General features: G+C 42.9%; 1 protein-coding gene across 3 annotated transcripts in view; it reads left to right on the forward strand.

The window, feature by feature from the left end:
• The window catches only part of ipo8 (importin 8), a 61,135-nt gene extending 50,394 nt beyond the window's left edge, over nucleotides 1–10,741 (forward strand). For all 3 annotated transcript variants that reach the window (XM_034112530.2, XM_034112531.2, XM_034112532.2), the window contains exons 18-25: nucleotides 838–963; nucleotides 1,593–1,690; nucleotides 1,785–1,880; nucleotides 2,211–2,431; nucleotides 3,752–3,957; nucleotides 5,496–5,729; nucleotides 8,310–8,433; nucleotides 10,298–10,741. In XM_034112530.2, the coding sequence (XP_033968421.1) occupies nucleotides 838–963; nucleotides 1,593–1,690; nucleotides 1,785–1,880; nucleotides 2,211–2,431; nucleotides 3,752–3,957; nucleotides 5,496–5,729; nucleotides 8,310–8,433; nucleotide 10,298 (1,106 nt within the window). In that variant the 3' untranslated portion in view covers nucleotides 10,299–10,741. The remainder of the gene's footprint in view (nucleotides 1–837; nucleotides 964–1,592; nucleotides 1,691–1,784; nucleotides 1,881–2,210; nucleotides 2,432–3,751; nucleotides 3,958–5,495; nucleotides 5,730–8,309; nucleotides 8,434–10,297) is intronic.
• Nucleotides 10,742–10,944: the final 203 nt, after the last annotated feature.

The following is a 10,944-nucleotide window of genomic DNA, read 5'->3' on the forward strand; positions in this document are numbered from 1 at the left end:
TGGCCTGTGTGGTCCGATCCAACAGAAGACCTACTGTTGCTCAAATGACTGAAACAGTTAATTACTGAATACAGAGCAGTTGTTGTGGCTGCGTAGCTGCAGACCTGTCAGGGGCCATGCGGACCTCTTCATGGAGACTGTATTCCCTAATGGCAGTGGCCTCTTTCAGCAGGATGATGCGTCCTGCCACACTGCAAAAATGGTTTGAGGAACACAACCACGATTTCAAGGTGTTAACTTGGCCTCCAAATTCCCCAGATCTCAATGCCATCGAGCGTCTATGGGGTGTGCTGGATAAACAAGTCCGACCCATGGAGGCCCCACCTCGCAACTTTCAGGACTTAAAGGACCTGCTGCTAACGTCTTGGTGCCACCACAGCACACCTTCAGAGGTCTAGTGGAGTCCATGCCTCCACGGGTCAGGGCTGTTCTGGCCTCAAAAGGGGGTCCTACACAATAATAGGCAGATGGTCATAATGTTATGGCTGATCAGTGTATGTTGTTGTTATTGAGTACGTCTGAGGTCATTCCATGGCTAAATTAATGTATTATAAATAAGCACTATACTCTTCACCATGCCTCCCATAAGCAAGACACCACCATGCTTTTCACACATTTCCCACAAGTGAACATCTCATTGTGGTTTTCAAACACGTTCTAGCTTCCGCTGTGTGTACGGCTCCATGTTCATGTCACTCAGGACATGTTGAGCACATATACAAACACCGATCATTACACTTACAGATCCCCCCTCCAGGGGAAGTTATACAGTCTATCTTGTGAATTAGTATACAATACATACGAGAGAGTGATTAACAGTATCCCTGAACTGTGCAGAGTTCTACGAGGAGATCTTGTCCCTGGCGTTCGGCCTCACCTGTCAGAGCGTCTCCCCTCAGATGTGGCAGCTACTTGGCGTACTGTATGAGGTGTTCCAGCACGACTGCTTTGACTACTTCACAGGTATGTGAACACTTCAACACTTTCAGGAGAAGATGCCATCCTTTGGTTGGTGGTAATGTAAAGGTATGGTACAAATAGGACTAGGTTTACTGTGCTACTTTTTGCATTCTCATGTTAGTAACCACTTTGTTTTCATCTGAGTTGTTTTGGGAAAATATCTTTACTATAAATTGTGCATAAATGATGTATCATCCAATATACTCAAGTTTTACATTTGTATCCGTTCTTTATGAAAAATGTAATTATACTTTGAAACAACTTTCCCCCAGACATCTTGAATATGCACACAGGTCCATATATAGTGTGAAAAAAACGACCCACTTCTGTAATGCACGTCATACATAAAGCTGGTTTCTTTGGGTCCATCTTATTCCTGAGTCGAGGCGATATCTGAAGACGTTGTAACACCCTACATTGTTGTTGCTTTGCTCTATTACATATAGATATGTTATTTGCATTCTCCCAAATATGTGTCCTTGTAAATTCATTTCCTCTGGGTTTCAAAGTGTTATAAATAAATGAAACCGTAATACTTAATCCACGTTTTAAAATAAATGTTGCTGTTTGTCGATGCATCAACCCTAAAGTAATGGTGGTAATGTTAAAGGTGCTCTGTGTTTTTGTTACAGATATGATGCCTCTTTTGCACAACTATGTTACCGTGGATACAGCTATGCTCCTGTCGAACCCTAAGCACTTAGAAGTCATCTACAGCATGTGCAAAAAGGTCAGGCTATAACTGTCCTTACCTGCTGTTCACTAGTCCATATCATGTGAACATGACCCCGTGTTATTCTGACTCTACCACTGTCACATGATAGGTGTTAACCATAGATGCAGGGGAGGATGCAGAGTGTCACGCTGCCAAGCTTTTGGAGGTCATCATCCTGCAGTGCAGAGGAAGAGGCATTGACCAGGTCTGACTGAGCGCAATACATTCCTTTCAAACATTTGGTTTTACAAACAACTATGGTACATTCAATACAGTTATTGAACAAAAACACGCAACAGTTATTGAACAAAAACATGTTCCGTCCTACAATTACCATGTTAGAGCAGTGGTTCAACATTTTGGGAAATGCCCTTACTTGTTATCCTTCAGAAAGTAAGATAATAAAATGAGACTGTTGCTTACCAGCTGTGTTAGCCTTACATTGTAGAATACAAGTACTCCTTATGGATTGACCCACCACAGATTTAGCTGTAGAGTAACCCCTCCCTCATCCCTCTGTTTCCCCTGCTTGCAGTGCATCCCTCTGTTTGTGGAGGTAGTTCTGGAACGTTTGATGCGGGGGGTGAAGTCCAGTGAGCTGAGGACCATGTGCCTGCAGGTAGCCATTGCTGCTCTGTACTATAACCCGGCTCTGCTCATCCACACTCTGGACAACATGCACTTCCAGCACAACCCCCAGCCCATTACTGCCCACTTCATCAACCAGTGGATGAGCGACACGGAGTTCTTTCTGGGGTGAGTGGGAGGTTTCCGTTGTTGGCAAATGGACACGTTAGAATAATTTCAGGTAAAAATACCCCAGAGAACTTCCTGGTTGAGTGATGAGCAGTGAGGACACACTCACCGGTTGCTCCAGCTGATTTTTTGGAAAAAAAATGTTTAAGACATTTTCTAACTGTGTATTTTAAGCAACTGTGGAAACTAAGGCGAAGAGAAACTCGTCAAAAGTTTGACCTGAGCAGCGAAGTAGTCACGAATGAAGCCTTGTGCTAAATTTCTAAAGGAAACTCCAGAGCTCTCTGGTGCAGTGGACAACAGAGACATACTGTTTACGATGGCAGCGCTCCATTCTGCAGTTTTCATCACGGTTATGAAGACATTATACAAAAGGAGATGTTCATTGTCGTACTTCCATTTACTGACAATGGGGGCGCTGCATAACGACGCGCAGTAGAGATCCCCAAAAAGTCGTCCTTTGGAGCTAATGTTGGCCATTTCAGACACATTTAGGACCACATGAAAGTTTTGGAAAACAAATCTCTTCGTTAAGTACAATCAATGCAGTTAAAATGATCTTTCTCCCTCAGTTGTCGTACTTCTTTCAAAATAGACCTTTATATCCGACCAAATTATTTTTTACATAACTGGACTCAATTATTCTCCCTTTTTAACTGTAATATTTAAATCCCAAGAGATCAGAAAGGTTCGCCTGTGTGAGGATAAGGCGGGAGGGCAGCGGCCCTACCTGCGTTTTTACTGGCTGGATATGGAACAAAAGATCACTATCAAAGTGCTCAAATAAACACACACACACACACACACACACACACACACACACACACACACACACACACACACACACACACACACACACACACACACACACACACACACACAAGCAGGGGCTCTTGAAAGTGTACCAGGTCTGCACCCCCCCAATAAATAAATTCTAATTCCAGCCAGATTGATCATAGCACAGCACATCAGACAATAATTCAAGCTCCTGTGGCTTTACCTCTCCAACCATTGACGAAGCTTTTGATTGATGGAAAGATTTCTAGTTGTAAAGCCCTGGCAATTTATACATTCAGGGTACATCGTCATCATTTCAGCAGCTTCAGGAGAAATATGGGCTCATGCATGTTTTGTCAGGTTTTATGTATTCAATATAAAGGGATTACAACAGCATTGAGTTGGTCAGCACTGTTGAACAATAATAAATCGACCTTGATCCTTGACAAACTCTGCTTTGTGTAGGTTTGATTGGTCAACATATTTATGTCCGTTTATATGTTGAGTATTTAATTAAACGTTGGGCTCTCTTCCACTCCCCAGGCTCCATGACCGTAAGATGTGCATCGTTGGCCTGAGCGTGCTGATGGAGCTGCCCCGCCGGCCCCCAGCACTGGAGGGGGTCTCTGCCCAGATCCTCCCCTCAGTTCTGCTTCTGTTCCTGGGCCTCAAACACCTCTACGCCTCCCGCCTCGTCAACAAACCAGACTTGCTGGCCAATGCAGGGGCACAGGACGAAGACCAGAATGGTGAGAAAATAATCAGGACGATTGGAGGACAATGAAGATGACATAAAAGAAGTGTGCAGGACAGGGTTAGAGTATGTAAACTAAGTATAATAAGACAGACAGAGAGCAGAGGGAAGAAAACCGATTGGCTCGGTGATGAAAGCTTGTCTACTGATCTTGTAGCACACTGAGCTCAGAGTTTCTCCTGCGGCCGGGTATTTGAAGTACATGGATTTCATCACATTCAACAGAAGCAAAACTACATGTTTTCCTTACAGGGAAAACAATACTTTTTTAACATGAACGAGCAGATTCAGATTAGCATTGCGTTTGACTTTGTGTGTAGGAATAAGTGTTTCAGTGAGTGAGGTAGTTGTGTTTGTGTTCTGTGAGATGATGTGAGGCAGAACCGCTTTGTGGACATAGTGTCGGTGGTGACTATATCTCTCCCTCTCTCTTTATAAAGCGGTCTAACTTTGTTTCTCGTGAGGATTTTCCCTTAATAAGATGCAGTCTTAAAGGCTCAAGTGAAATAATGTCCTTTGGCGTGTTCACACCGCAGTACTTTTCCCACTTTAGTTCCGATATAGTTCCGAAATGTCGCGTTTACACCAAAAAGAGCCGGAACTAAAATTAGTTCATGAGAACCTTTTTCACCCCCTTTTCAGTCCCTGCTAGAGAGCAGGGACTTTGGTGGGAGAAAAAGATTGGCTGGGCGGATTGCAAACCACGGCCCGTAAATCTCCCAAAAAGTTTTGTGAAGCCGCCATTTTATTATCCTCGCATTAGCATTATTAGCATTAGCATTAGCCCAGCGCAGAAACGCAGAGAGATTAACTTAAGGCAACACAAAATAAAACATGGGAGCGGTGGAGATGAGGAGGTGTCGGCGTTCTAGCGATTTACTCGGAAGGCTTCAGTAGAAGCTGCTGGGACTCCCAGCAGCTTCTACTGAAGCCTTCCCCAACTCCGGGGACTTCCGGCCGGGGACTTCGGGTGGCAGTATACGCCGTGAAGTGGTTTGCGGCCTGCCAGTAAGCCCAAAGCAGAAGAAGAAGAAGTGACGTCAGCGGCTTCATTTGCCTAATCCACCCTCAGGGACTTATTCCGGTGTGAACGCGATCTGTACTTAGTCCATGAGAACTAAAGAGTTCGCATGAACTAAGTTCTCATGAACCTTTGTGGGAAAAGTACTGCGGTGTGAAAGCGCCTAAGTTGTTAGGACCACAGTCAACTGTAGTGGATGCAATTTGGCAATTTCATCACTGGAAAAAATGCACATTATAAAATTGTACAAATATAAAAAAGCTCAACTTTAAAATAGGTAAGGACTGTAAATGTACCTTTCATTGTAAAATGGGTCTACAGTGACCTAACAGCTGCCGGGCTTTGCTGCCAGTACGGTTCCTGCTAAAAATGAGATAAATATTCGTAGCATGCAGTTCCGTGCGCTTGTTTTGTAAAGTGTCTGTCGTTCGGTTCAAGAGAGTGAAGTCTGAAGACATAGGGAATTATGAAGGCTGTGATCCAAATGATTGTATGATGTTGTGTATGGACAGAGGAGATTCCCAGTGATGAAGATGAGGTGAGCGAGAACCAGAGCGCCATGCAGCATCAGTCCAGCAGTCAGGCTGGGGAGGAGGAGGAGGAGGAGGAGGACGACGACGACGACGACGAGGAGGATTACTGGGATGACGACGGGTTTGAGGGAACGCCCCTGGAGGAGTACAGCACTCCGCTGGACTACGACAACGGAGAGGACGAGTATAGCTTCTTCACCTCCGCCCTGCTAAGTAAGTGAGGTTTTTTTTTTATTCTACTAATTCATAATAATTAAAAAAAGTATAATTCATACACACAAAGATGAACAAAATTAGTAGAAGCGGGAGGGCTGAAGCATAGCTTATGGGAAGTAGCCCTCCCTTGAATCATCCTAATACAACAAATGTGTGATAGTGAGCACTTCTCCTTTGCCGAGATAATCCATCCCACCTCACAGGTGTGGCATATCAAGATGCTGATTAGACAGCATGATTATTGCACAGGTGTGCCTTAGGCTGGCCACAATAAAAGGCCACTCTGAAACGTGCAGTTTTGCTTTATTGGGGGGGTCCGAAAACCAGTCAGTATCTGGTGTGACCACCATTTGCCTCACGCAGTGCAACACATCTCCTTGGCATAGAGTTGATCAGGTTGTTGATTGTGGCCTGTGGAATGTTGGTCCACTCCTCTTCAATGGCTGTGCCAAGCTGCTGGATATTGGCAGGAACTGGAACACGCTGTCGTATACGCCGATCCAGAGCGTCCCAAACATGCTCAATGGGTGACATGTCCGGTGAGTATGCTGGCCATGCAAGAACTGGGATGTTTTCAGCCTCCAGGAATTGTGTACAGATCCTTGCAACATGGGGCCGTGCATTATCATGCTGCAACATGAGGTGATGGTGGTGGATGAATGGCACAACAATGGGCCTCAGGATCTCGTCACGGTATCTCTGTGCATTCACAATGCCATCAATAAAATGTACCTGTGTTCGTCGTCCATAACATACGCCTGCCCATACCGTAACCCCACCACCACCATGGGCCACTCGATTCACAACATTGACATCAGAAAACCGCTCACCCACACGACGCCACACACGCTGTCTGCCATCTGCCCTGAACAGTGAAAACCGGGATTCATCCGTGAAGAGAACACCTCTCCAACGTGCCAGACGCCATCGAATGTGAGCATTTGCCCACTCAAGTCGGTTACGACGACGAACCGGAGTCAGGTGGAGACCCCGATGAGGACGACGAGCATGCAGAGGAGCTTCCCTGAGACGGTTCCTTACAGTTTGTGCAGAAATTCTTTGGTTATGCAAACCGATTGTTGCAGCAGCTGTCCAAGTGGCTGGTCTCAGACGATCTTGGAGGTGAACATGCTGGATGTGGAGGTCCTGGGCTGGTGTGGTTACACGTGGTCTGCGGTTGTGAGGCCGGTTGGATGTACTGCCAAATTATCTGAAACGCCTTTGGAGACGGCTTATGGTAGAGAGATGAACATTCAATTCATGGGCAACAGCTCTGGTGGACATTCCTGCTGTCAGCATGCCAATTGCACGCTCCCTCAAAACTTGCAACATCTGTGGCATTGTGCTGTGTGATAAAACTGCACGTTTCAGAGTGGCCTTTTATTGTGGCCAGCCTAAGGCACACCTGTGCAATAGTCATGCTGTCTAATCAGCATCTTGATATGCCACACCTGTGAGGTGGGATGGATTATCTCGGCAAAGGAGAAGTGCTCACTATCACAGATTCTTTCAGATTTGTGAACAATATTTAAGAGAAATGGTTATTTTGTGTAAATAGAAAATGTTTTAGATCTTTGAGTTCATCTCATGAAAAATGGGAGCAAAAACAAAAGTGTTGCATTTATATTTTTGTTGAGTGTATATGAAAACTAGATATAGGGTCATTTTCTGCACATGTCAATAGCAGTTGTCTATCTTTTTTGAAAAGGAAAATACTATATATACATATGTACACATGTACTTGGCAAATAAACAATAATAATAATATATGCATATAATAATATATGCATATAAACATTGTGAACACTTAATTTCAAGTTACTTTTTTTACATTCATATGTTCATACACACACAAAATATACATAAGCACCAAGTATTCAAGTGTATAAGTACACAAATGCACTCGTATACACCAATACAAATATTGCAAGGCAATTTCCATGGCTGAAATTATAATTAAACTCATAACGGCCCGTCCACACAGCGGCGTGCGCTGACGCTTGCCGGCGGGCGTGTCTGAAACTCGACCAACAACCAATCACATGAATCTCCCGCCCCTGACACACAAGCAGCGGTTTGATTGGCTAGAGCTTGTACTGGCATATGATTCGATTGGCTGACGCCTCGTCAAAAAACGCCGCGTCAAAAGTTGAACATTGCTCAACTTTTGCAGCGAGCCACGCCAGCTACGCGCCACGTCGCTTCCCACGATGCATTTCGGCTAAAAGTGACGTCACCCCATTCAAAGTGAATGGGGAAGCGTCAACGCACGCCGCTGTGTGGACGGGCCGTAACGATGAAAATAAATAAGAAGGAAAAAATTAATAAAAAGCAATGTAGAACATATTAAATAAATAAACAAACAAACTGATAAGGTATTATTTCTAAACAAAAAAATGATTCTGGGAATACCCAATATTTGTTAGCTGGAGTAATCTGCAATACAATACAATTTTGTTTTTTTATTTAGTTTTCAGGTTCAGCCGCGGGTTTGTTTTTACCACAGCTGCTTTTGTCACTGAAACACTTACTAATGATTTGATCTGACATTTCCTGATCTAAACTCACGTGTGTTAGGGATCCAGAATGCTGATGCAGCATGGTACCAGAGTCTGACTGCGCCACTCAGCGACGACCAGAAGAAACAGCTGCAGGAGATCTACAGTGTTTCTCAGCAGAGGAGGAGCAGTGCTGCCAAGTGGTGAGAGAGAGACACACACACACACACACACACACACACACACACACACACACACACACACACACACACACAGAGAAGAGGGATGTCGAGTGTTAAGAATAGACTAGACATAATCACAAAAGGTGGAGACAAGCAGGATGACACAGCTGATTCGTAAAGATATATGAAGTGGAGATCGAAAGGCTGTGTCAGGCGTAAGTAGGACAAACATGGACTATTATAAACTAAACAGTGATTTGGGAGTGAACGCAACCAGCGTCCAGATAATGGCAGAATACATTGAAAAGTAATTGAACACAGCATGAAAATCACTGGAATGGAAGATGTAGATGTAGGGCTGCTCGATTATGGCAAAAATCATAATCACGATTATTTTGGTCAATTTTGATATCACGATTATTAAATACGATTATTCATTGTTTTGAAAACATCCATTCTTGTTCACAAGTTGCTCTTGTTCTGCCATCTTTGCTCACGCTGAACTCACACAACTATTGTCACTCACAACCTGGCCGAGATGGCTTTTAGGGAGGGGCGAAAGTGCACGCAGCAAAATAATCGTTTTATTTCGATTACGTAGTTTTCGTAATCGTTGCAAGCCAAAATCGTAATAGAGATTAAATACGATTAATTGCACAGGCCTATTTAGATGTATATGAAAAATATCATTAAATTGTTTCCTGCCTCAAAATATGCTTATAAAAAGCGATTCATTTAGCTTGGCAGAAGAACGTTTACTTAAAAAAAAAGAACGGAACATTTTTAAAGTTTGATTCCATTTGAGACATAATAAATTGTGTTCACAAACCAATTCTGGCAACATGCGCTGTAAAGATCCATCAGGCTGCTGGAAACACGGGTGACCAAGAAATAATTCCAGCGCATAAGCAACTACAATTTAAAATTGATATTTTTAGATTTCTGTTTGTATACAGTTTCAAAAAACGACATACATATTGATTAAAAACACGAGTTGAAAACTGAATATAACATCTTTGAATGTAGACATATTAGGAACTGATTAACAGTAGCAGCATCAAACAGCATGACTCATATCTTCAGCATTGCACCACCTGCTGGTCTAAGGTCAGTAAGACTCTGCTTAAACCGGTTGAGATTCTTTTCAAACAAGCTTTCACATTTTTAGAATAATTAATGAAAACACCATCATTGCAATATACAATCCAAATTCAATCTCCTCCGCTTTGACGATCTCATTCTTTTCTCAAAGATGTGATTGGTTTCCAAGATCAGATATCATGCCACTGCACTTTGAGAAGCTTTGTCCCCACTCGGAGCAGAACAAAAGATCTGCTCTAAATGGAGATTTACCCCGCTGAGGCGCCATCTATTCTAGTCCTTGTTCAATAAATATATAATAATAATGATTAGTGAGCTTAAGAGGTTTTGTGTATTGTGAAATTTGAAAGAACCCAGGATGGCCATGTTGACGCTAAGCTGGGCTAACCATCGGGTATCTAGCTCAAGATTAATCTTGAAATAACAATTATTATCCACAATGTTGACCAATTCCTTTAAAAGTATAAGCACAAAAAAACTTAGATTAAGAAACAGAGATGTGTATTATATTTGTTATTCCATTTGACTTTGAAGCTAAAGAATACGCATATGTATTTTATTTCCATTACTTTTCTGACACCAATTAGTAATTAGGGCTTCAAGCTAGTAGGTAGCATTATTCCAATTTAAAGCAAATTATAGTACTATTAAACAATTCTAAAAAGTTTGATTTTAGTCAATCTGAGTAGAAATCTTTAGATCTTCCCACATTTTTGTGATGTACCTTTTGTTTACCATTTGAAACGTAGTCTTTTTTGGAACTCAATCTGATGTGTGTTTTCAGATGCTGTGGAGAAAGATGGACGGCAGAATCGGGGGTGGGGGGGTGTGTGTGTGTGTGTGTGTGTGTGTGTGTGTGTGTGTGTGTGTGTGTGTGTGTGTGTGTGTGTGTGTGTGTGTGTGTGTGTGTGTGTGTGTGTGTGTGTGTGTGTGTGTGTGTGATGACTCGCATGAAATGGGAGAGGGATGTTGGTGAAACGGTTTTCAGAGCTCATTTCATAACAAATAATGTAACATTTGAGTTGTCATTTCTTCCTGTACTCCTTCCCACCTAAACTGAACAGCTTGTTTTGTGTTTTTGCTGTGTAAATGCTTTTAGTCTTAATAAACAACCCAAATGACACCTTTAACTTGTGGTAGAGCTAAATGAGAAGATCCTCAGTCATTACAATTCATCCTCTTCACCTTTGTCTTTTTGTTACAAAAACATTAAAAAGAATAAAGACACCGTCTGTGTTTTTCTATTCTATGCCATCATGACGCGCAGGGTGTTATTTCTCTTCCTGATTACGGACTCCCTTCAGGCAGCTACGTTAACACAGACCGTATAAAGGTACGTTAACTACGTTTGGTATTAGTCACTGTGATCGCCGGAGTCACTCTGGCAGGAACCAGAGCACTGTGTGAGCAGGGCTCAGTGTCGGAGCGTTG

The sequence above is a fragment of the Pseudochaenichthys georgianus genome, chromosome 23 (assembly GCF_902827115.2).
Source record: "Pseudochaenichthys georgianus chromosome 23, fPseGeo1.2, whole genome shotgun sequence".
Taxonomy (NCBI): Eukaryota; Metazoa; Chordata; class Actinopteri; order Perciformes; family Channichthyidae; genus Pseudochaenichthys; species Pseudochaenichthys georgianus.